The sequence below is a fragment of the Pinus tabuliformis genome, chromosome 3_2, assembly GCF_031772625.1.
Source record: "Pinus tabuliformis cultivar Carrire ecotype Pingquan chromosome 3_2, CPIR1, whole genome shotgun sequence".
NCBI classification, from domain to species: domain Eukaryota; kingdom Viridiplantae; phylum Streptophyta; class Pinopsida; order Pinales; family Pinaceae; genus Pinus; species Pinus tabuliformis.
The window spans coordinates 504,611,820-504,638,718 of record NC_142302.1 but is presented as its reverse complement, the minus strand read 5'-3'; the positions used below and the strand labels follow the sequence as shown (position 1 = coordinate 504,638,718).

The 26,899-nt window shown below is 38.0% G+C and overlaps 2 protein-coding genes across 7 annotated transcripts; both read left to right on the top strand.

Moving 5' to 3' along the window:
• The first annotated feature begins 15,695 nt into the window (after positions 1-15,695).
• Positions 15,696-23,057, top strand: LOC149181509 (F-box protein At2g32560-like). 6 transcript variants are annotated; one of them, XM_089416642.1, is made up of 9 exons: positions 15,696-15,976; positions 16,209-16,350; positions 18,362-18,441; positions 19,111-19,289; positions 19,517-19,591; positions 21,957-22,033; positions 22,229-22,304; positions 22,668-22,763; positions 22,910-23,057. In XM_089416642.1, the coding sequence occupies exons 1-8, from the start codon at positions 15,786-15,788 to the stop codon at positions 22,685-22,687; spliced, it is 840 nt and encodes a 279-aa protein (XP_089272768.1). In that variant the 5' UTR covers positions 15,696-15,785; the 3' UTR covers positions 22,688-22,763; positions 22,910-23,057. The 6 variants fall into 6 exon arrangements, with proteins under 6 accessions (XP_089272768.1, XP_089272764.1, XP_089272762.1 ...); XM_089416638.1 differs by lacking the exon at positions 15,696-15,976 and adding an exon at positions 17,438-17,985 and having other exon boundaries at positions 15,983-16,350; XM_089416636.1 differs by lacking the exons at positions 15,696-15,976; positions 16,209-16,350 and adding an exon at positions 16,503-17,985.
• LOC149181508 (alcohol dehydrogenase-like) lies at positions 22,695-23,378 on the top strand. Its single transcript, XM_089414237.1, has 3 exons — positions 22,695-22,763; positions 22,910-23,071; positions 23,259-23,378. Exons 1-3 carry the CDS (start codon positions 22,695-22,697, stop codon positions 23,376-23,378), a joined length of 351 nt encoding a protein of 116 aa, XP_089270363.1.
• The last annotated feature ends 3,521 nt before the right edge of the window (positions 23,379-26,899 follow it).

Genomic DNA, 26,899 nt, shown 5'->3' with positions numbered 1-26,899 from the left:
AAATGATCTCCTTTTCTTTATATAGGCAGGCTCTTCCTCAAATCATGGATCAATACCACGGGCCAAAACCATAATAACACAATACCGTCGGCTAAATACCAAGGGTTAAACATAAGAAACCCCACGTGTGCTTTTCTCTGCCTTGAAGTGAGTGCACTGGGGGTACGCACCACCTGAACGAGATAACTGCAGGTATGTACGCACTTTATGTAACATCGGCCTGCGTGTACGCACCTTCTGTAAGGCGTACCTGCGTACCCCTTATTTTCTTCAATATTTGATAGCTGATCATCAATCTCTGTTGTTGTCTTGAAGTACTGTGATCTATCACCTGAATGGGTTGCCAACAAGGACAACACTTTAGCCATAATGCCAACAATCTCCCCCTTTGGACTTGATGGCAAAACTTACTTGTGAACTGTCATCTGATCCCTTTGTGCTGTCCGGTAACCCATGCACTCCGTCACATCTGATATTTCTTCTGTAGATTCATCTGAATGTATACAAGTGAGATGATCTTCTATGAGAGGGTTGCCATCAAGTACAACACATGCATCATAATGCCAACAATCTCCCCCTTTGGACTTGATGGCAACAACACCAAATCACTCTCCCCCTTTGACATCAAGGGCAAAGGGTTATGCTCCCCCTAAGAACATGCTCTCCTTGACTATAAACCAGATCTGTTGAAGTCTCTGAATGAACTCCCCCTTTGTATATGCCATGGTGCTCCAATCTGATAATGTTCTTTCTGAGAACAAGCTGAGATGTCTGCTCTGCTATATAGTGTTGTTCATGCTCAAGCTCCCCCTGACTGCAAAAAGATGTTCTACAAGAAGAACATGACTCTATATATCATAAATGACCTTCCTATCACCAAAAGACTCAATACATACATTCATCACAATGGTGATACATCAAAAGTTTACATATGATAACATCATTCATCCCAGGCATAGTGGGGAAACATAGGCCGTTACATGACCTGAAGAGATAACTACAATAGAGACCCACTATTACATCATGAGTAAAGACCAATCACCTAAGATAAACATCAGCAACAACACTGTATGATCTGCTTCATAGTATCTGTCAACAGCAAGGTACTTCTGCATCAACTCATTCATAACCATCCAGATCTACATGAACCAAGAGCCATCAAAAGGAAGCATCTACATCAATCAACATATGTACGAAACAACCTATCATCATATAGGTAAGATCTCATCATCATCATGTCTCCAACAATGCAACTTTGAATAATCATCCATGTATCCAGCCAACAATCTTCATCCATATATGTGCCAAGAACAATAAAGACTCCATGCAAGCACCATTAGAGAATCAACCACAAATCTGATCCAAGAACCATGTGAGAAACTCATAACCATAGCAAGATGAATCATAAGCATTGTCACCAAGGACCATAATGCCAACAATGCATTAAGAACATATGCTCCCCCTAAACTGGTGCCATCTGTCAGATCTGATCATGCATATCAATAAGAAGAGTCAGCCAATAAATGCCTTAAGACAGGTACGCAGTTTTTCTTTATCTGCCCTGTGTAGCCACGCACTTCACCTTCTGCTACCCTGCATACACCCGCAGAGATCCTTCTGCTGTACTGCGTACATACGCAGACAGTATTTAACTACACGGCGTACCCACGCATCTGTTCCATCAGTTGCGCCGCGTGCTCCACGCACCTTTTCTTCTATCACGCCGCGTACTTCTATGAACCTACGCAGGTTATCCTTCTATTGCGCCTCGTAACTTCGATCTTACTATGCACCTCTTCTTCTGTCTCACCGCGTCCTTCCGCATGAGCTCTTCAGATAAGCCGCGTACCTTCGCACAAGAACTGTGCCTTAACTTGCGTACATCCGCACCCGGTCTTATGCTTTGCTGCGTACGCCCGCACTTTCACAGTGAATGATCTGCGTACCTTAGATTAGGACCCAATTCATATTTCCAGATCTGATCTTGTGCTTGAGAGATCATACTTCATAGATCAATTTCACTTTTCTTACTGCCTTTCTTCAATCATATACGCGATTGTGCAGTATCCAACTCGCGTATATATGCGACTTCCCTTTATGGAGTTTGCATATGAGATTCAGGACACTGAAGTTTTGAACTTTCAGCTCCCTCTGATTCTGGTATGTCTGTACATTGTGCTGTACCACCTTTTTCTGACTGTACTTCCTTTTTCCTCCATATCTTCAAGCATGATGATGACATTTTCTCCTTTTGATATGGTGCCCACACTTTGTTCCTGCATTCCTTAGCTATATGTCCAAGCTTGTTACATGCATAACATCTTACATGTTTCATATTCCTCCTGTAACAATCAACAGCTTTGTGACCAAACATATTGCAAGCAAAGCAATATCCATAAAAGTACCTTGATTGAGATGACCTTTCTGCATAATGATCTTGAACCCTTCTTCTTCTACATCTAGCTGCAACATGTCCAAGATTATGACATACATAACATTCAACGTTATTCATAGGAGGAGTAAAGGATTTTCTTTGAGGAATCTCTTTCCTTGGTTGATGATGAGATTGATCTTTCATTTCTTCGTTGATCATTTTAGATTTCTCTTTAGAGTTCCTTGCCTCACCTTGTGAACTAGATTCACCTTCGACAGATTCATAGAAACCAAGACCAGTCTTTATAGCAGGAGACCTTTGACTACTAAGAATATCATCCAAGACTTTAGAGCTATCTTGAAATCGTAAAAGCTTATCCTTTTCTTCTATTTTACCTTTCAAGATATTTACCTCAACCTGAAGCTATTCTTCCTTTTCAAGAGATTTCCTTTTCAAATCTTCTTCAGCTTTTCTTCCTTCTTCCATTTGTTCCCTTAGTTTGAGAATCTCCTTTTCTTGTTCTTCATTCAGATCCTGTTGCATTTGATGAACTTGGAAGGCACATTCCAGCTGGGATTTTAAGCTGATGACTTCGTTGTCTTTTTTTTCAATTGCTTGATGTAGATCTTCATTCTTCTTCTTTGATTCTTCAAGATCTCCCTTTAGTGAGAGGATTGTAGCTTCAAGAGTTTCATAGTAGCTGGATCTATCTTTGAGTTTCTTGATGGTTGTGCTTCTTTCGTTGACTTCTTTTCTTAATGATGTCACTTCATGTTGCAATTTTTGACATTGGTCTTCCTTGTCCTTGAGTAGTTTTCTTACCTTGTTTCCTTCTTCTAGTTGGGCCTTTAGTTTGGTAGCTTCTTCTTTGAAGTCACATTCCCTTTTGTTCAATAGATCTTGTTGATCTCTAATTTTGTTTGTCAGCCTTTTAAATTCTGCCTCTATTGGATATCTTTCTTGTTCACCCATAAGAGCAAGTTTAGTAGTTTCACTATCACTTCCATCTCTTTCAAAAGGAAATATAGCTGGAACATCAGAGGATAACACATTCATACCTGATAATGATTCTGAATCTGAAGAGCTTCTTATGCCTAATCCCCAATCGATTCTCCCAGTGTCATAGTTCTTCTGAGATGCTTTCTTTTTCTTAGGTGCTTTCTTCTTAAGCTTCTTTCCCATTGTTCCACGGATCTCCTTCAAGCGATCAAGCTTCTATCAAAGGACCTGCTCTGATACCAATTGTTGGAAATAATACTGAGAGGGGGGGGGGGTGAATCAGTATTATCACATTAATAAAACTTTTTCATTTCCAAACTCTGATTCATATATGCTACTTCCACAACTTCTTATGATTAAGTTAATTGATCTTCAATGAGTGCATTAGAACATTATCAACCATAACATAGAAAAGATCATCACACATAAGGCACACACATGAACACCATGATATAAGGTGGAAACCCAATGCGGGAGAAAACCACCTGCTGCAAGTCATCTCAATCTTCTTTTTAATAAGAAAATCCTTTTACAATATTTGTACTGGTGCAGTCTTATACCAGTACGGGAGCTACAACCCCCTTTGCTCTTGTACTAGCCGATTCATTTACTAGTACGCAGGCTGCTACCTGCTACAATGCTCCAAAGATTTCCCTTAGCTCTTGTACTAGCTTAGATACTAGTACGTAGGCGCCGGCCTACAATCTTTTCTCCTCCAGGTACCACGTTTCATCAATTTTCAGACTGGATACACTGAAGCACAACACATAATCTGAAAGGCCACATTTCATCCAATTTTCATACTGGACCCAACAACAACATAAACAAGCTTCCATACATATACAAGTGAGTCATCAACCAGATCTAGTCCATCAGATCACATGAAGATAAGTCATTATGAACCCGATCCATTCATCTATAAAAACTGAAACAAACTCTATCACTTCTCAGAATACTGTCATAATATCAGAAACCAGACATCACTTCAAAACCCAGAACACAGCAATGATAAACATGGACAGCTAAATATATTTTAAGAGAAGTACGCAGCTTCACCCATGTAATGCCTGCGTACAGTACACACTGTTCCCAACTGAACACCTGCGTACCCACGCACTGTGCCTCAAGGATTTCCTGCGTACCTGCGCTCTATGTCCAATGAACTGCCTGCACACCTCCACAGCTGCAGTGCTTCTGGTCCTGCGTATCTGCGCACCTGCGACGCTTCTGTGCCCGCGTATCTCCGTTCTTTTCTTTCATTGTACCTATGTACCTTTAGGTATAGATAATTTCAAGACTTCAAGAATAACCCAGACAGTCAGATCTACAAATCTGATCACGCGCCGAAGAGATCTCAATCTATCAGTAGATTTGCCTTATTTAGATCTAGACATTACTCCCAAGAGATCATAATATTTCAGATCTAGCTCTCATAAGATGTTCAACCCAAAATCATACCCAAGCCAAATGATCTCCTTTGCTTTATATAGGCAGGCTCTTCCTCAAATCATGGATCAATACCACGGGCCAAAACCATAATAACACAATACCGTCGGCTAAATACCAAGGGTTAAACATAAGAAACCCCACGTGTGCTTTTCTCTGCCTTGAAGTGAGTGCACTGGGGGTACGCACCACCTGAACGGGATAACTGCGGGTATGTACGCACTTTATGTAACATCGGCCTGCGTGTATGCAACTTCTGTAAGGTGTACCTGCGTGCCCCTTATTTTTTTCAATATTTGATAGCTGATCATCAATCTCTGATGTTGTCTTGAAGTACTGTGATCTATCACCTGAATGGGTTGCCATCAAGGACAACACTTTAGCCATAATGCCAATAGATTTTTCCTATAAAGGAAACTCATCCATGGAGAATGATTTATCTCCTTAAGGATTGCACAGTTAGATCAGAGGTTAGTGAGTGTGTGAAGAGGCCAATTCACACAAGTGGTTGCACTGGACCATAAGGAAAATTGCACAAAGAAATAGGAGGCTTGGATGGCAGAGGAGAAGTTTTGAGAGAGGCCTTTGACTGTCTATGAGCAGTAGAGGGATTGCAGAGAGAGCAAGATAGCTTAAGAGCTTATTCTTTTTGTAATCCAGACTATATCTCCACTTGTATGATAATACAGAGTTGGGGTTTTAGGCTGAGGCTTTCCCCGATTATTTCTTCTGTGTTATGTGTGATTTCTTCTCATTCTCAGTTATATGTGTTCTCATTGATCATGCTCAAATTGATTAAGCTTATGCAAAGTGTTGTAGAAGTAGATCTTGTATTGTGTTTTAGTATATTGCATAATCTGTTGATCTACAATGGGAATTTCTATACATTATTTGTTGGTCGTCATTGAAAACATGAAAATTAGTGATGTTATCGAGCACAGGCATTTTATATATAATCTCTATAGACAAACAATTTCTCAATGGAAACATTCTAGCGGTTGCACTAGCTAATGTTTTTGTTGCGTCATTCTTAAATATAGGAACAAAGATAATACTAAAAGCCTTAAAATAATTAATCTTACCATACCTCTTGCAGGTAGTTTTTGAGATTTAGTGAAACACAGTGGATAGTATCTCGTACCTGACGAGTGACCACTTCTGAGTCACCAATTACCTTGAGAAACTCTACCTTCATATCGATGGCTTTCTTTAGTCCAAGTATGAGTGCTTCATATTCCTCAATATTATTTGTAAACTCTAACTCCAAATGGCTTGATAGGATGTACTTTTCATTGCATGGGTCTATGAGCACGCAACCAGCCCCAGAGCCATCCTTCATTCTTAAACCATCAAAGTACATAGTCCAAATATTATTAGCTAGTAAACTACTTCCTATATTATTACTAGTATTATGTACAATGATATTGTAGGATTCATTAGCACCAGTTGGAGTACAAGGAAGGAGCTCCAATTGTGTATGAGGTGGGACGGATGATGGATGTGCTTGATAACATCTGTCATCAGTTTCCAAGAAACAATTTCGAAAGATTAAATCGGAAAAGTTAACAAGCTCATTATGACCCTCAAGTGGTGTCATGGTATATTTCATGTATGCCTCACTCTCCATTCAAATATGGTTGTTTCTGCCTTTATATGGAAGCCATAAATGTGGCCAATCTGTAGCAAAATACCCTTGTAATTTACTAGAACAGTCTCGACTCGGGAGTACATCATAGGCTTCAGGGATGTCCACAATTACAATATATATGCATTGGTGTCCTCGATGATTAGATGATAATCAAATAATAACATTCTTGAGTTCACCAATAGCTTGGGTAAGGGATTTTTCCATCTGAATGATCTGTACATTGGTTTTATCCCATTTATAATTTATTTTCTTTGCAACATATAATGGCATTACATTCACAGATGCATCGGAATCAACTAAACAATTATGGACATTATGATTGAAAATTTCAAAAGTTAGCAAAACTAGGAGGCATATATTGTTAGCATCTAATGTGATAGCATTAACTACAGATTCAAGGGCTCCAAAAGACTTACTAGACATATTTTGAGAAGTAGAAGCTTTTTCACCTGAACACTGTGAAAAGGCTTAGACAAGCAGTTCACGCTGGCCTGCTATCTTCGCGAGCTCAAATATGGAAATGTCAGCACAAGCTCTCTTCAAGTCTTCAACGATATTATAATCAATTGTTTCACCTTTAGAAAGTAGTGTTGAAGTGTCTAAAGGAGTAGCTTTATTTGACACTTCCAGAGTGATGGACTTGTTCTTGTTGTTGGTGGAAATGTTCTTAGAGGTTGTAGCATTCCCATACTTACTCCATGCATTATGAACGAGATTAGTTGGTGGTGAGATCCTTCTTAACAATTTCTCCTTCAATTTTTGTCTCATCCCCTCCTGTTCAGAAATGGGCCCTTGATGCCTCAAATTATTTCAACTATTTTGTTTCTTAGGTGGGGCTTAGCTTTGTGGTGGTTCTTTAGCACTCTTCTTGTCAGTATTGAGAATACAATCAAAATCATTAACTGCATGACCAATACATGTACTTCCATCAGCCATTGCAGATTCATTTGTTTCTTCCATCTGCTCGGACTGCTCATTAGCTAGTAAAGTATCAACAATGTGTGCAACCAAATAATTCATGTTGTGGTTCCACAGTGGGCATGTTTTCTCTTAATGTCATTCCTAATGGAAAGAACAACAGTTATTCATGCCTATACTTTCAATATGCAACACAACATTAGAACTCTGTGTAGATTTAGTCATTTGATTGTTGTTGTTGTTGTTGTTTTTATTCCTTCTAAAAGGGAAAGACTTAGGTGACTTGGTACTGATATAAGTCTCGTTTGACCTTATCTTTAATTCTAAAACTTTGTTAATGAGTGCCTTTAAAGATCTAGTCAAGTTCTTGATATCCATAGAATCCTTTTCTTTAGCCTTACTTGAAGAAGGTTGAGACTTCTTGCGAGTCTTCTTGGAGCCTTTAAAGTCATCAACGTTCATAATAACTCCAATGGCATGCAATTATTTTTACATGGTGATCACTTCTGCAAAGTTTAGAGCTAGTGTCTTCTTTGCAGCTTATTTAACAAAGAGGAAATGTTTGTGGGCAAGCCAGTTGTATAGTAATCAATAGTAATGGAATCATGAGGTTGCATGCATGGGGGAAACTTTTTCAATATACGATTGAGATTTTGATTGAATTATTTAACTTTCTACCTTTGCCCCATCTTAATATTTATGATCTCTTTTAATAACATGGCGGGAGTATTTTCATCAGTAAATTTCTCCAAAAATAATTTATTAAACTCCCTCAAACCATGGACTGAATTAACAGACAGACTATTGACGTACCATGTTGATGTTCTACCTTATAATGTGAAAGGAAAAAACCTACAAGAAACATCATCATACCATACCTCTAACATTCGTAGATGCATGTAGAAATCACTAATATGATCTTCTGCCTTAGGCATCTTATATGAATCAAAATTTGGTAACAACTTCAATAGATGTCTAAGAATTTTATGAAGGTTATTTGAAAGGGTAGGTGACCCTTGGGGCATCAAATCCAAGTCCTAATCAACCATGTCTTTATCTCTTGGTTCCTCCTCCATTTCAGAATCTGATGAGCCTTATTTTCCTTCACTATTAAACTATCGTTAAATTATAACTCAATTGTCAGTTTCTCTTCATTAGAAAGAACAATGTATTCCTCATACTCTTCGTGAATGGGTGGAAGTGGCTCTTGTTGAATTGTGTCTTATGAAGGCTCTACTAACTCCTCAAGAGTGGTGAAAACCAAATCTTCTACTGATGTTACCGACACACCAGTACCATGTCTTCGTCTCTTGGTTCCTCCTCCATTTCAGAATCTGATGAGCCTTAATTTCCTTCATTGTTTAAACTATCGTTAAAATATAATTCAATTGTCGGTTTCTATTCATTAGAAAGAACAATGTATTCCTCATACTCTTCATGAATGGGTGGAAGTGGCTCTTGTTGAACTATGTCTTATGAAGGCTTTGCTAACTCCTCAAGAGTGGTGAAAACCAAATCTTCCACCGATGTGACCAACACACCAGTACGTGTTTTTTATTTCTTCTTAGGATGATGAGGATGGTTATGAGTAACAGGGAGTAAACCAATAGTTTTTTCAAACCGAGGAGCATAGGGTGAAGTTCCCGGAGTTGTTTGTAGGTAAGCTCGTAGGCCAACTGTGAACCAGGTTGAGAAAACCCTCCTACTTCAGGAATAGGAGTTGGAATGGTGCTCAGAATATTACTACCTCGACCAGAGGATTAATGATTGGGATGTGTAGAGTTATCAGCCATAAAATGTTGGTTTCCCTCCTTCTAGTGCCAAAATGTTGATGGTGTTGGATAACGTCAACATACAAGGGATCTCCCAATGTGAGGTCCCGATTAGACCTCACAATGATTGGTGTAGGAATCCCATCTGGAATACAACCTGACTATCATTTACTTAAATATTTTCCTTGGCTTAAGTGGTTAGCACAAGAGAGATGTGCACATGTGCTTTTGAATGAGCAAGGGAGTGTGCCTTATGTGATGTTCAATTGTTGATCTATTAAGGTTCTTTCATTGCGATGGAGAGAAAGTGAGTCTCTAAAAGATAAGTAATAGTACTAATATAATGGAGACACACACACATAAACAAAAAAGAATCATTGAACATCAAGCGAAATAGTTCACATAGATGCCACGATCGTTAAACCATTACAACACATTTCTAATAAGTTGAGCACCAAAGTTACCGAAATAGTTCAATTATTTCAGTACATATGAAAGCCAACATAAACAACAAACATTAGAAGAATAGTCTCAAAACATCTATGATTCATGCATGAAAATCTGATTACAGAAAGGCTTTAAATATTAAGCAAAAGTTCCAAGATACATAAGCACAATGAACACCACTAGCTCCAATATTTGAGTATTAGAGCCACTACTTGCTCCCCAAAAGTATTATATCTATCTCTCTAGTGCCTATGAGAGAAGTCAAGGTTAAAATTCCTTTGCATGAGAAATGAGGATCCTTTTATAACATGAGGCATTACCTTTCATATCCACATTACTCTTGGATTTCCAACTTCTAATGACCTTTGTACTTCTAGAACCATTGGACTTCCAAATGAATTTTGGAATTATTTATGACTCTTGGTATTGCATGTCTTTTGTTATTTTATACATGGCTATTTTGTCCATACATGACTCTTGGAATTCCACTTCTTTGCCTTTACAATTATTACATGATTACATCATAACTTCCACATCATGATGTGCTAAGGACATGACAAGTCACTACTATTGATGACTAGGACTTGTAGTGACTGATGACATGGACTTTCTTCAAATTTCACATGGTTTCCACTCGCGTCTTCCGATCATTGATGTCTTCACAATATAATGATCCAATCTGGATCAATAAAATGGTTCTCTTTCTAACTGATTTAAATAGGGATTTACACCTCTTAAATTGTAAGGATAACATTAAAAACCTCTATATCATAATTTTACTACAACTCTCTTTGCTACAAGTATCAATTTGTCTACCAAGGTGTCATATAATAAATAATAGAACTACCAACCCTTGGTATGGTAACGACTGCAAAATTGCTAGAAAGGAGATTAGGGACGCTCCTAATGAAACCTTAAACCTTGATAAGATAAATACGTACAAAACCCTTATTAAAAGAAATAAAAGATATTATATAAGTAGAAAGAAAGAGTGGTTATAACACCTCTCTAAGTCTAATCCTAGAATGTTTTGGAAGAAAAATTGCATTTATAAGACTAAAGAAAATCACTTGATTCCCTTAAAGAACTAGAATATTTACCTTAAAAACCTCTATGAATCCCTAAAACCATGGACATCATTTTGAATTCCCCTATAAAGGATGATGATTTTTCTTTGGAAGATGTTGAGTTTGGGGTTAAGAATTTGGCTAATGGGAAAGCTAAGAACATTGAAGGCTACCAAAATGAAAATTTTAAAATGGTAGAATGTGTCCTTGTCCTGCATATACACATGCTCTTTAATTAAGTAGTGAAGAAAGGCTTCCCTAAACCTTAGACATAGAGCCTTATTATGCTTATCTTTAAAAGTGGGGATAAATGCATTTCTTCTAATGATAGAACCATTATGATTTTCCATATCTAAGACAAGTTGTACGAGCTTATTTTGGAAAATAAGATTAGCCTTTGGCTTTAAAGCCATGGTAAAAGAGATAAAGGCCAAGCTGGCTTTATGAGATAGCATTCAAATATGGACCATGTTGTTACTCTTAGGTTAATTGCACAAGAATGTCGCAAAGAATAAAATTAATCTCTTTTCTTGTTTTGTTGACTTTAGAAAATCTTTTGATACCATTCCTATAACAAAGTCATGGAATAGAAGAGATAATGGTTCCTGTCAAGTTGAGGGTTGTTGTGACAAGGTTGTACAAAAATGTTATTGTAAAGATTAATACCACTTAGGGTTGGACGTACAAAATTATATGCAATATTTGAGTCAAGCAAGGGTGTTCCTTATCCCCCTACCCCCTTTGGCATATACATCAAGATAAGGTAGAAGAGTGTTTGGAAGATGCAGGTTGTGTTGGCTTCATACTCACTAGTATGGTCATAACTCTTCTCATTTATCCTAATGATATTATATTTTTGACATCAAACCATTACAATCTTGGCAATCAACCTAGAATCCTCCAATATTTATGCACCAAGATGGATATGATTGTAAATACTAACAAAACTAAAGTTATGATAATTAAATCCAAAAACATCACCTATGATACTTTCATTTATGACAATAGCTTGTTGGGGGAAGTTCCTTCATACAAATATTTGGGAATTTACATCCATCATAAGCTCAATTAGAATTATAGCATTGAGAAAATGATAAATAGAGATTGGAAAACTTACTATGGGCTTGAAAACAATTGTAATTTGGCGGTTCTTTGAATTTGGAATGAAAATAAGCTCCTATTTGACACTCCTTTTATTTCATGTGGATGTGAAGTTTGGGATTGCAATATATGCATAGAGTCGTGGAGGAAGATTGAACAAATTCAAAAGCAATTTATAACCTACAAGCTGAAGATTAAAGGAAATACTCTGTACCCTATCCTCCTGATTGTAGCAAGTGTTCCCCCATTGAAAGCATGACTATGATTAGGTATCTTATGTATAAGAAGAATCTATACTACATGGATGTTAAGATGTTTCCTAAAATTGCTTCTAACTCTAGCGAACACCGCCACCCTCCCGCCACCTTTGACTCAAGCGAGGGTGGCATAAGGATGCCCAATATTGGCTAGACGATTGGGGAATAAAGGAGGAGATCATGTTGTAGAATTCGAATACTATTGAAAATATTATTACTTTTAAATTTGAGGAGAAATTGTGGGGAAATAAAGTATTGAAGGGATAAAGGAAACTATAATATTAGAAGGAGGTGATTAACCCCAATCTCGAAAACCAAAATGATCTCTCTATCTTGACTAGTGTTAAAAAGAAAGCATTAGAGAAATTTTGAGGTCTAAAATGGGCCTACTAAGGAATATTATAAAATAATAATGGAAATAATAAAATAATATTAGATTACATCATCAAATTTTAGAGGGAAAAAAAAAAAAATATATATATATATATATATATTTTCAACTCGTATTTTCAACTTATCTCCCTAGGGTTTTACTCAAATTTCGAGTGGGAGCATTCGTTAGATGCATAATTTAATTCCTCATCCAATGAGTACCCATGTTGCATACTTTTGATGGACCCTGCTACATGAAAAATGAGAAATACATGAAAAAACATTATTGCAATCATGTTTTTCATGTATTTTTCATTTTTTGTGTAGCAAGATTTATTGAAAGTATGAAACATGAGTACTCCTTGGTTGAAGAATCAAATTATGCATCCAACGATTGCTCCTACATGAAATTTGAGCAAAACCATAGAGAGATAAGTTGAAAATATGAATTGAAAATGTAGTTTTTCTATTTTTTTATTTTCTAATCTTTTTACTTTTTTACTTCAAAAATAATGAATCATCCCCCATTGTTGACATTATCATCTTGAATCCTATTGGTTCTTATAAAGTTGATTTTGGTTGTACATTTGTGATTTGAGGCTTATTTCAGACCTCAAAATTTCTCTAATGCGAACATTGTCAAGATTACAACTAATTCTCTTGAGTTTCATAGTGAAACTAGGTGTTTGTCAATTCCCAAAACAACATTGGATCAAAATTTTTGTCACCTGTGCAATCCTAGGAGACTTGTTGAAATCAATCCATGTTTATAGTACATAAGACCAATTATCTTCATTAAGATGGTCATACCTCGTTGGATATTTCATTTCTAAAATATTGAATCCCCAGATAACAAGGTCTATCATAGATATGTTCCACAAAGATTTAAACAACGGTTTGTAGCTATCATTTACTTGTCACCAGACTTCCACTAAAGAATTTGAAAGAGGTATTTCCTATAATAAATCAATGGATCTCCTAGAATAGATATATATGCCATATGAAAAAAAGAAAATTGATCATATTAACATATTGACCAATAACTATTTATTGACATACTCACATTCCATGTAACTTTCAAAATATCTATCACACTAACAACATTCTTGATCTTTTAACTCATTGATCTTTGGTGATGTGAGAGTGATTATCTGACTTCTTTCTTAGCCTAGAAATAAAATATTAAAAAATTCTAATTAATCTATTACATTCTTAAAGTCCAATAGACAATATAGGTCTTAGTGGACTCTGATCATCATCATTATAAAGAACTTAGAAAAAAAAATTATTATACATATTAAATTTTAATATATTTAATAATTAAATTTAAATATAAAATTCTAAAATAAAATGGTCACAATTATAATTAATCTATTACATTTTTAAAATTTATTACATTCTTAAAGTCTAATAAACAATAAAAATTTGAGTGAATATTAATCATCATCCTAAAAAACTTAGAAAGAAAAATTATTATAAATATTAAATTTTTATATATTTAATAATTAAATTTAAATATAACCCAGATGTGGGTGAAAATCAAGGTATTAATGAAGATTAGACTAGTAGGCGGCGAGAGGACGAGCCATCTGGCCGTCAGCATTCCCTCCCACGCCAGCCTGAGCCGAATTCATGGCCGCCTGCAACCAGCATTTAATGGGTGCTCGGGCCGAGACCTGGCCATTATTTGCACAGATATGGACTCCCCTCACCATACTGTTGTCCCTCCCCCCCTGCTCCATTGCAATTGTCCGCCCCAAGCTGCTGCACCCTGCTCTCGAACTGTCACAGGGAGCCGTTGTTGGTTAGTGAGTTGTGTCGACCTTGGCAATGGGCATCACTATTCTCAATCCAGGCTTTGCAATTTGACCTCCGCCCAGCCTTCCCTTGCTCATCCTCTGCTTAATTCCTCAGCCATCTCTCCCACTGAAAACTCGGCTTGGCATTTTGCCATGGCTCGTATTCGTCATCGCATGAGAAGTCACAGAGGTGGTAATCGTGGTGGTAGCGTCCGCCCTCAGGTGATGCCGAGCCCTGACCCCGCCTCCCCCTCTCCTTCCCCTGAACTTCCTTACCCCCATAGCTCTGTTTCAGGCAGGTATCCTAATACCCACAGTGGTCGGGGTCGCGCACAGTTTCCAGGTGTTTGCCGAAGCGATGTCGTGGTTCACACTGCCAACTTCCCATTGCCCCCTCACCCAGCTCCCCACTCGACCCAATTCAGATTCCACAGCAACCTGAACAAACCAGTTATTACTGCCACCATTACCATCGTTTTCACTGAAGAAAATGAGCCGCAAGCTGCCCCGTCAGGAAGTACTGAAGCGCAGCAACAGGAGGCTCACAGACACAGGAATGGTCGAGATACTGGAAAGCATTCGCTGGACGAGGAAATGGGTACTCTGCATGGCAAGGCCCTGGGTGGCGGTCAGCATGCAGCGGGAGGAAGTTCTGGAGCCATGCGACCACCAGGTGGCAGCATGGTTGACACGTCAGGACCGCATGCAGCTGCTGGTAGCTCTGGTGGCGTCCAACCTGCGCGTGGGCCACATAGCGGCATGTCGGAGGAGGAGGATGATTGGTATCAGTATGCGTGCCCTATCGAAGAGATACCCGTCCCAGACGAGCTCAAATGACGACGCGTGGCAGCCAGGTGCCACCCATATGCCAGCTGAGGTCTCCTTTGCTGACTGGCTCTTTTCTGTTATGATTGTTCTGTTGGAACTTTTCTGGGTTTATGATTGTCCCGTTGGAACTTCTCTTGTTTTGTTTTTTCCTGTTTTAAAGACTGATATCCCATATCTGGGTATTTTTTGCCCTTGCGGACTGGTTTCCCCATCGATGGGGCAGTCAAGTTATTTTCTGAAAAACAATGTTCAGCACTGCTGAGGCCTGTGCCTCATTGTACTCATATTTTGTTACATATTAATAGATTAACTTTACTTAAAAAAAAATAAAATTAAATATAAAATGATAAAATAAAATACTACAATTATAAATTATTATTTATAAAATAGTCAACGTATTTCTATGTTTATTAATTATATTTAGGCCGATAGGCCTTCCTATTGAAACAGACTTTCGTCGTCCTTTTCAATCTCAAGTTGACACCTGGCATCGGGCTTCTGTTTATTCTCAGTGCCGAGAACTTCAGGGTTTTCGTCCGTTTGGTAGCATCTGTCGTGATTTCGCTGAGAACTTCGTGCTTTCTCTGACTCCGACCTCACATCTCTACACCGCCTTTGACCAGATTCCCTATGAACCCTTCGCTATATTAACAGATACGAGGGATCTACCAGCTCTCCAACCAACCCCCACCTCATTCTTTCTTCACCACTGATCTCACCTTTGCTCTGTTCAGAGGTTTCAACAGTCTCGCCCGCCATGGCTCGCGTCCTCGCCATTGTTCTGAGCACTTTGTTTTTGCTGGCCGTATCTGTATCTGCTGCCAGGTCGTTTGAAGAAACGGGGTATATTGATATGGTCACTGACAAGATCCAGAACCTGGAGTCCAATTTGGTTAAAATCTTGGGAACCAATCCCAAGTCTCTACAGTTTGCGGAGTTCGCTGTCAGGTCTGTGATGTGATTTATTCAAATGGTTCTGATAGCTGAGATCTCTTCTTATCTTATCTGTGTCTGATTGGGTTTTCTAGCTTTGTGTTAGAATCGCATTCATGGCCGCCTTGTAGCATGTACTGTTGCAATATGAATGGGAATAGATAGTTATGTATGGGGGTATTGAAGAGGTCGGTTAAAAATTGCATTCAGTGAAAGTTTGTAATACTTTTCTTTCAATCTTGTGCAGATATGGCAAGAGGTACGATTCTGTCCATCAGCTTGTGCATAGATTCAATGTTTTTGTGAAGAACGTGGAGTTGGATTGGTTGCTCAGCATCTCGGTTATTGAAAGAATCACAGGGACAGGGAGGAGGCATTGGTTTAAATGGGTAAGTGGACGATAAAAATTGAGTGAAACCCACTTATTTCAATTAACCTTCTCCTGATATCCATTGAGAAAGAAGAGTAACTGCTGTGTATGTTGTTGTAGCAGGTGGTCTATTTCTGTATGTAATGTGAGCGGGGTACACATCCCCAGCCTCACATCTCCTGCTTGCTTTTCACTTTTTGTTGTTAATTGGGACTGCCTGTCTGTACTTCTTAACTTGATGGGGCGAGGAAGGTATCATTCATTCAATCTGATTAGATAAGATTATACCAACCTCTTTGCAAGCGGGACAGGTACCCATCCAAGAGGTTATATGATCATATTAATGCAAGCAGTTTTACATTGAGGGCTTTTACACAGGTCCAGTTTTTATGAGGGCCAGTAGAGTCCAAATAAAATCAATGCAATACCCAATATACAAACCCCATAATATCTGCGGGCTGTCAGGTGCAGAATCCCTGGCCCAAGTCCATGGACTCAACATTCTTACTGGGTTTGGATTGGTCAAAGCCCTATGAGATGCTGTTTATTTGTTTTTAATATCCACTTCGCAATCAAGTTGTCTTGGTATTGATAGTTCAAGGCTTAAAACCAGTTTTCGCAGTGCTACATGCCATCATATGTATGGGATTCTGTTTGGGCTCTGGGGTGAATAATCTGCTGAGAGATGGTCCTATAACATAGTTGAGAAATGTTCTTGTAAGCTTGGGTTATAAACACCATTGCAGGTCTCTGGATTGAAGGAATTATCTGTTTAGAGACCTGAGTTCGTTTACATGGGCATATCTTTCTCAAGGTCCAGTGCAGATCCGATTTTAAATATAATTTGTGTATTCTGGGTTCTCTAAAGTATAACAAGAGTTTTTATTTTTGCTTTTCTGACGTGTTCACACAGTGATTGATCCACATGTACTAGTCTAAATTTTAAACTCTTTGTTGGGCCTCACCCTTGTCTATCTTAACTAATCTAATGTTTTTCTTCTTGATATCCTGCCTCTCTTTTCTATTAGTATCTCAATCTCTATTCCTTCATCCTTTATTGTTGTGGGTCAAAGGCTGGCCTAAGAATGAGATGAATGTTTTTCCAGTTGGGTCCGGTGTGGGACTGTTGCAGCTGCTTCTGGAGTTTACCAGAAAGAGGAGCTTGGTAAAAATGTCTGCTCCAACGGGTTTGAAGAGAAAATGTATTCAAAAAGTAGACAATGTAGAAGAAGTAAAAGACTTTTCTATTTTAGATCTACCTGAATTGGCACTGGAAGGCATATTAAGCAGGCTTTCACTTGCCAGCCTATGTAACATGGCATGTGTTTGCGGAGATCTAAGGGAGAGGTGTAGGAGCAATCACCTGTGGGAACCTCGTTTGAAAGAAAAATGGGGGAAGGTTATTGGTCCTGCAGCCTACCGTGAATGGCAATGGACTGTTACAATGAGTAATGAGACAAGGGTGTTAGATGGCTGCAAAGTTAACGCCTGGTTGAGGTCCTTGTCTTGCATTTGGCAATTTTCGTGGTTGAGATTACGGCCAGAGATTAACAAAGGAGGAAAAAGCGGCCCACCCAGTGATTCAGTGATGGTGTGGTATCTGGCACTTGAAAGTGGTAAATTTTGGTTTCCAGCTCAGGTGTACAATCGCGAGGTAGGTACCAAAATTCTGTAAATAGCCTCTTGGCCTAAGGCAAGGAATTCTGAGGGCTGGGAATGAATGACAAAATGTTGCTGGTTGCTTGCTAAATTATCAAAATATAAGGGCCACTGTTTCTAATTATCTTACAAAATTATAAGGTCAATATAGATTTTCTTGTGAAGCTTGGTGCCTTGTACAAGTAGTCACATGCCTTTTTAAACCTTACCAATAATAATGACAAACATAGTTGTATTTTTTGCTAGATTTCATTTAAATTTGCTTGATTTCAATGATTTCTGGAGAAATAGTGGGTTTTAAGGAAAACATGAGACAGGTATTAGAATGATATATGAGTTGGCCTAATTCATGATGATTTCATTTTGTGCAGCGTGGACATGTTGGGTTTATGCTATCTTGTTACGACACAAAGCTTAGTTATGATAGCAAAACCGATACTTTCAAGGCCAGGTATGTTAAATATATCTTTTTGAATTTTTTTCATTATATTTGCACTCTTGGAAATGGCATTTTTCTTAAACCCTGTTAAATCCTGGAAGGATATAACTACAATTTTTATTTATTTTTAATACTAGCAGCTTATAAAATGACATGGCTTGTGTACACCCTCTTCTTTTGCAATACCCATTTCTTCATTTCTTTGGTCAACTTCATTGGTTCCCCATTTTCTTGTGTTTTACTTTTGACTATTTAACATAAAGGATAAGGAACATAACCCCTGGAGACGCTATGTACCTTCTTTCAATATCGGCATTACAGCACAAAAATCTTCAGCTACAGAGAGTCAATTAAGGGCTTTGACTGCATTAGCAAGAGGACCACCATTAACAGCACTTCCACTTTAGTACAGACCCAGAATTGCCGCATTAACACTACCCAGAGCTCTAAAATGAGTGGGTGAATGCTTTATCACGGTCCAGAGGAGCAAGCTTGCTGGGTTTTGAAGTTTGAACCTGGGTCAACATTGCAGCAAGCCCTCCAATTTGCCGCTAACCTAAGACGGATGGAACTCACTTTGAAATTTTGTTCTTGATTCTTAGTTCTAGTTGACTTCTCAGGATATTGCCAGCAGGGAGTATTTGCATGAATGCATCAAAATTTAAGGGTTTCCTTTTGCAGGTATCCACCACATGGTCATCGAAAAATTGTTGTTGAGGAAGGAGTACAGTGGGACAGGCTGCGAGCACCTCCAGTGGACACACCTGCCCATGATCTTCACCCATCTGTTTGTTTGAATGTTCTATGTCCTGGAGATCATGTTGAGATACAGTGGAGAAGGAACAAGGAATTCCCATATGGTACGTGTAGCTTTCATACATTTTATGGACTAAAGTCCTGGATTTTGTGCACAAGTGGCTGTTTTATTATATCTTGTAATTATTCTTATGTTGATCAGTAGTCGAAGTGAACCCTCTAGATAAGTACTTTGTTAATGCTTCAATTGATATCCTCTTATGGTTGGAAAATACATGATGAATATTTTGGAAATAATCTTTCATCCATTGTTGCTTTTTTTACTTGGCAGGATGGTGGTATGGGGTTGTGGGCCATTCAGATTATTGTGACAGAGATAGTCGCCACTGCCAATGTCATTTAGATGGTGAGAATCCTCCTCCATATGTTAAGAATCGTAAGATGATATCTATTCGTTGTACGCGTCATATATTTATTTAGTAATATAATGAAGCACTCGCAAACACACAAAATAGTTTCTTTTAACCACACAATGCGATTGCTACAGATAATGTTGGAATCCTGGACTTGAGTAAATTTTTTCAACACATCTATTTATAATCTGATTCAAAATGAAGCCTTCCATAAATCTTTGTCTGATCTGTTAGTCATGCAATCATTTTTCCCTTTGAAATTTCTGTCTTGCAGTACAATGATTTTGCAAATTAATCCAGGCTTTCAATGGGTATAAAAATCAAAGATACTGTTTTTTGCTTAATTAATAAGTTTGTTATATAATAATAGCATAGAGGAAGGGCCACCAGACTTTTGGGAGGAGAAAGGAAAATGGATGAAGATAAAATCTAGGGCATCTGAAAGAAACAATAACAAAGAGGTTTTTGTTCAAGAACAAGTTGAAGACAGTATTTTTCTACTAAAGATATTGCAACGGGGCTCTGCTTTCCAAACCCAAAAACATCTGATTTGCTAGTAAAATACATTTAGATTAGAATATAGATCGAGGCCTGGCAATTCTCTTTGAATTGCCACTTCAAATCCATTAAACAGAGCCATTCAGATACAATCTATTTTCTCACTGTATTTGCATTTGAATCTAGATCAAGGCCTGCCAATTCTCTTTGAATTACTATGTTTAATCTGTTAAATGGAAAGCTGTTCACACTTGAAACGTATTGCTGAGACTGCTGACAACAGGGCCAAATCATAATTAATCTCTCTAGATGTTCCTTATTTGTAAGCTTCTGTGGTGGTCAGAATTTGAAGAAACCGTGTCTGGAACTTGATCCACAGTTTCCATTTGAAGTCGTTGTTTCGAGTCCAGAACAGGATCCATCATTAGGACATGAAGGTTGAGAGAAAGAGGAAAGGGGAAGATGTATAAAGCATAGGTCATCGATCCTTCTCTCTATTTTTATTTTCTATTTTTCAAGTACACGAATCTCATGCCAAGTCTCCCTTTCCGTGCAGGGTAATGATCCTTTTTTGTAAGCTTCATGCGAAGATGTGTTTTAGCTGAGCTTCACAAAGAAATTGTGTTGCACATGGATCTTAGCCCACCACATTGTTGCTATTTGTTGTCATATTTCATTATTTATATTATGATCATTCAATCTTTATGGCCAACCCTTAGTTCAGACTCGAGGAACTTTGGCTCTGAAGTCAGGTCTCTGCAAACAATTGCAAAGCACAGATTGTATTAAATGTTAGAGTAATAGACCACTGTCATATCTGGTTGATGTTTTGAGTAATAGCCCACACCCACTTTCATCCATTTTTCCAGTTACAAGTGCACTTGATGGTTCAATGCTTTCTTCTTACATGTTTTTGAATAGCCTTGGAGATGTGAAGCCTATTCTTACTCTCAGAGTGCTGATATGCAAGCAAGCTGCAATGTAAACTGGTCTAGCAAGGAATATATGGAAAAGTTTCCTGTAAGAAAAATTGTAGCCTTTTACCTTCCACCAGAGCTTTCTTCCCTGCTTCTGGGATGTGTAAATTGGAAGCACACTAAATATATGATAGAAGAATTAAGTGGAATCCATTCAATGCAAAGACACTAAATCTATGATATAACTGGTTGAACTGCCCCCTTGGGCTAGATAGTTATGTAGGATTTGAGAGCATGCTTAGTAAGAACCGTGACATATTGGTAATTAGAAGTAAAAGAGATACAATAGGATGTGGATTGCTCTAGAGTCTAGATTAGCATTGAATAACTGTATTCTGTTTATTCTCTCTAATTGATGGGGGAAGCCTGCTATTTGTGGCACTTGATATGCAAGGAAGTCTACTTATTGTATAGCAACAGAGTTTCCATGTTCCAACTTCATTGAATTTGTCTGCTTGCAGACACCAGGTGTTTCTTCTTTTGTTTTGGCCAGTTGCTACTTCCAGACTAAGTAGCCTGTGTGCTCAATGAGCTCCCTTGACACTTGAATTTGTATCAGAATGATAAAATTGCCGAATGTTCACTGCTTGGACGGATTGCTGGGACTTTTCCGTGAGATCTGAAAATAATTCATCAAAAAGCCTTCTATGCCTTCCAATTTCAATCAACTTTACTATTGCTGATGAAATATTTTCCCCAGATTAATGACTGTAAATGATTGTGACAGTTAGTTTCTGAAGAATTTAGAAAATATTCACATGTATAATGTTGTGTAAAAAAGTTATAGTATAAAGAAAATGAATAAATATAATTGAAATAATTAAATTATATTTAAAGAATTAAAAATAAGGTTGTGACAGTTAGTTTCTGAAGAATTTAGAAGGTGCTACTTTGAACGCAGGCAAACCCAAGAAGGGTTCGATAGTAGCAGTATTTGGCCTGGGGGCTGTTGGGCTTGCTGTAAGTACTAATAACAAGTGCCCTCTTTATGTTCCACTGTATGCATATTAGTATATGTTGCAGTTTTAAAGTCCTCAAACCTTTTTCTAGGGACTATTCTGTTCACTTCCCCTACCTGCATTTTCATTGGGACCAATATGATGAGGGTAGAGTTTAATTATATGTTAGCCTTCTGACCCGAGTTTAACTACGCAGGCTTGTGAAGGTGCAAGAATTGCAGGAGCTGCTCGAATAATTGGAATCGATTTCAATAATGAGAGATATGAACGAGGTAATTGTATATTTCCCACTTCCATTATTGGAAAATCTGTGTACATATGTTGATATGTTGACTTGTAGAATTGCCTTTTTAACCCTTTCTTGTAACCTTTCCTTTCTCAAAAAAACAATTTGGAGTAATGGAATTTATAAACCCTAAAGAGTACGAAAAATCTATTCAGCAGGTACGTTGAGCTGCCCAAAATGATCATCAAACTCTCTCCCAGATCAGAGTATTGGTCGCTTTTGACTAGTGTGGTGCTTTAGTACTTAGGTGGGGGAGATTTTAAGTTTTTGCATGGAGTGCACTCATTCACCATCCATTCAAAGCAGTGTAGACTCTTAATTTCCAAACACTTATAAAAAATGTTTACAGGTAATTGCGGAAAAAACTGATGGAGGGATGGACTGCAGCGTCGAATGCACAGGGAGTATTGAGGCCATGGTTCAAGCTTTGGAATGTTGCCATGATGTACTAGCTCTTGGTTTCCTTTGGTTTAAGATACATCAATCATTTCAATTCTAAGTTGTAGCTTTAAAGTTTAAACTGATTGCTTCGATTTAATTAAGAAAATGCAGGCAATGCATATGTTTGATATCAGAGTTCTGTTTTTGCAGGGTTGGGGTGTAGCCGTTTTAACAGGGGTCCCTCGTTCAGACGCAGTCTTTAAAACGAATCCTGTAAACTTTCTGAGCGAGAAAACGTTGAAAGGAACCTTCTTTGGAAATTATAAGCCTCGTACTGATTTGCCAGGCCTTGTAGAGATGTATTTGAATGGGGTAAGACTTCATAACATAGTTGTAACAGCTTATTCAAACCATAACTGTAGATAATACTGTGTGGTCATATTTCGCAGTTGTTTTTTTTTTTGTCCGTACCATGACGGGAGCAATCTATGCTTATCATATCTAATTAGAGTTATAATTACGGTTTTAATCTTTCCTTCCTTGATTGTTAAATTTGCAGGAGCTTGAACTAGATAAATTTGTTACAGACAAGGTTTCTTTTGCTGACATGAACAAGGCATTTGATCACATGCTTAAAGGAGAGGGTCTGAGAACTGTAATTAAAGTCATCCAGGATTAGTGACAAATATGAACACAGTTGGAATATCTCCAATGTTATGAAGGCATGCTGAACTATTTCAAACTGTTATGTAATTAATGTCGTGGCTTTTATGTGTAACTATGGTATGCAATTAAAGTCCTGGAAAGCATGTAAACAGTTATAATAATTTTAGGGTAAGTATGATGTTTAAGTTTTGACACTGCTTCCAAAACAGCCATCCAAAAGGTCATTACTATAATAGCTTGATTAGAAATAGATTGAATGAGAAGGTCCAGATGGGGTATTCAATCATCTCCATCCATCTGTTCTGCATCCTCAGTGCTTACTTGAACAATATATCAGCCTTCATATTTATCCCTTGCAGACATGCTGAAAAGATCATGACATGGAATTTTTCCTTGCTTCTCTGATTCCGTCCAATGATGGGCCAGCTGCAAATTTTCCTGATTGAAATTTCCATTTGACCTCTCTGCAATGTGTTTGGAATCTCTTATCACCTGTAGACAATTTAAACCTTTCTCTATTGCTATTTTCAGAATCTACCAAAAAGCATAAAGTTCTGCTCTGTTGTTTGATCCATCTCCTACAGCTCTGCTTTGAAACTGATCTCGTAATTGTCTCTTAAAGTAATGCCTCATGATCCACAATAGCTGGGATTACCTTGACAAGCCTCGTTGAAATAACTCCACACTATTGTTATATATATATCTGGGGATCTTAGTATTATTTGTTTCTTTTCCTTTAAAGGTGGTTGTGTCCCTTAATATGCATATCTATTCTTGTGTCAAACTTGATTAGTAATAACATCTTCGTTTTGAATTCTTTTCATTTGTTGCTAGCCAAATAGCTTAAGTCACTGTACAAGGACAGTCTGATGCCCACATGTAGTTAATACAGAATGTATTTTGAAAACTAGGATTTAGCTCTGTAGTGCTTGAATCATCATTTCATGTTGGTTTTCATTTGTTAGTAGCCAGATCATTTCTCTTACAATATGATTGTAATATCTTTTGTTTCTCTTCTGTGGGAAATTTTGTAAAGGAGTTCAAACAATGTATATAAATAGAAAGATGCAGAAAATCACAGTCAAATTTTGTACTCAGAATTATGACAAGAAAGCCCCTGCTGGGTTTGTGAGGAAAGAGAGCTTCAACACCAGTTCTGTCTCCAACCGCCAAGATGATCAGTACGCTACTAACATGTTTAGTGAAGAATTTCTGCTATTCTCTTGTAATCTATAGGCCCCCAAAGCTCCTCATAGATGAGAATATTTGCAGGATGTTAATATTGTTGTAAGTTTGTAGTAGTTGTGGAATGACTTACTTTTGTGCTGCTTCTCATCTTCAACAACAAGAGTTTCTGTGGTGAATAAGCAGAATCCATGTCCTGCCTTGTGAAGCAGCTCTCCACTGTGATAGCGTTGATGGGATTTCATTCTGTAATATCATGGGATTTCCCTCTGCAATATTTGCTACTAAATTTTACAATTCCAAATTAATAATCCTATCGACCTCTCTTTGTACCTTTTGGGACAATTGCTAGTATAAATCATTATGTGTAAAATGGTCACCGTATTTATTAATTATTTTTTGTGTTTATATGTTTATTAATTGTGTAAAAAATGTGAGGTTCAAATCCCATCGGAGGTTACACGTGTCAGTTAATTCGATGTTAGAATGGGGTGCGTTTGCGTGTTAAATTGGATTGGTCCCTTTCAAGTTAAATGCGGATCAATGAAGTGTTAGAGTTTGGAACGGGAGCCGCAATGTTGTTGGCCCCTTTTAAGTTAAATGCGGATCAATGAAGGGTTAGAGTTTGGAACGGGAGCCGCAATGTTGTTGGCCCCTTTTAAGTTAAATGCGGATCAATGAAGGGTTAGAGTTTGGAACGGGAGCCGCATTGTTGTTGGCCCCTTTTAAGTTAAATGCGGATCAATGAAGTGTTAAAGTTTGGAACGGAAGCCGACTTGTTGTTGGCCCTTTTAAGTTAAATGCTTGTGAGGGAAGGGATATATCGATATAAAACAGGTCGTAAAACAGGTCAGCAGTTTAAAATTTATGTTTTCTTTTTTTGAAAATTATGGAAATTTTAATTATATTTTAAAAAAAATTAGTAAAGATTTTTATAAATTTAAATAAAAATTGTCAAAATTCATAATTTTAACTGTTTTAAATTATTTTAAAGTGATAAATATATTTATCCCATATTTATTCAAACTCTCTATCTACAAAATTAAAAAAACAAAAAAACAAAAAAATAACTAAATTTCAACCACCCATCGGACTACTCCTAAAACCGATGCTCACATCTGGACGAAATGGCATACTTGAACATGGTGCTGATTGGTTAAAATAAAGTAAGCAAATTCGTATTAGGCCTCTCCATAGGAATTGTTCAGGCAAACGACTTTTCTACAACACGTCAGCACCTGCGTATCGGCCTCCCTGCAAGGAAACCTCCATGCCGAGATTGGAGGGCAGAAGATCCTGGGACATAACATGCTCTCAGTATTGTTACTACAAAAAGAAAATAGAGCGAATTGAGAGAGGCGGGTAGATTGAAGGCGGCGGTAGGCGTGGTGTTGTTGAGTCAGCATGCAGAGCCTTTCTTGAATGTCAGACCGCCGGCTTTCCCTGTTCCCTGTGAGGGAGGCCACAATAGACGATGGCCTCGCTGAGAGACTGGAAGCCTTTGCATAGCTAGACGATGCGCCCGCGCCCGACGGAACAAAGAACGCCCCATTCAACAACAAGTCTCCGTCTGACCTCCAATTCCACTGCTTCCATACACTCTCTGATGTGTACTCGCGCTTCGTTACCTGTTCATTCATTTATATTCATAACTCCATCTACTTACGACGTTAATGTTGACAGTAATGAATTGATCAGAAATGAGGAACCAACGTTTACCTCCTTTGAAAAGCGATCGACAGGTGCAAGGAATCGGTTGCCTTGGCTGTTGATTGTTGGGTTCGCACTTCCACCGATGGCGTACATTTCCCACTGCGTGTAATCGTTGTTCACCACATGAAAATAGCCGTGTCAGCATCTGCGTTTCAGCATCAGGGCATTAAACTTGTTTTGCAGATAAACTTCTAAACTCTATTGTTTATTTGATTGTACATACATGAAACACAAATGCAAAACGTGAATTCAGATTGTTTCGGGATACTTGGGCATGCGTTGCACGAGTCCTTCTCCGAAATGGTTGAAAGCAACTGTTACTTGCATGTTAACATCTGGTGTATAATCGTCGTTGTGGCCCAGGAGCATGACCTGCAACAATTAATGTAACAAATAGATGAACAGGGTAAACATGGTAGGAAAGTTTGAACTTTCAATACTACAAATTTGGAATTGAGATTAAAACCTTATCATGGTGCGTCATAAAGTTGTTTGAAATGGTAATTGCAGTTGACCCCATAATGGCATCGATGAGCCCATCGATGCAGCTTGACAAGGAGCAATGGTCTACCCAGATATTGTTTGCCCCAAAGATGGAAACTCCATCTCCATCAGTGATCGTTCTCCACCCCTAAC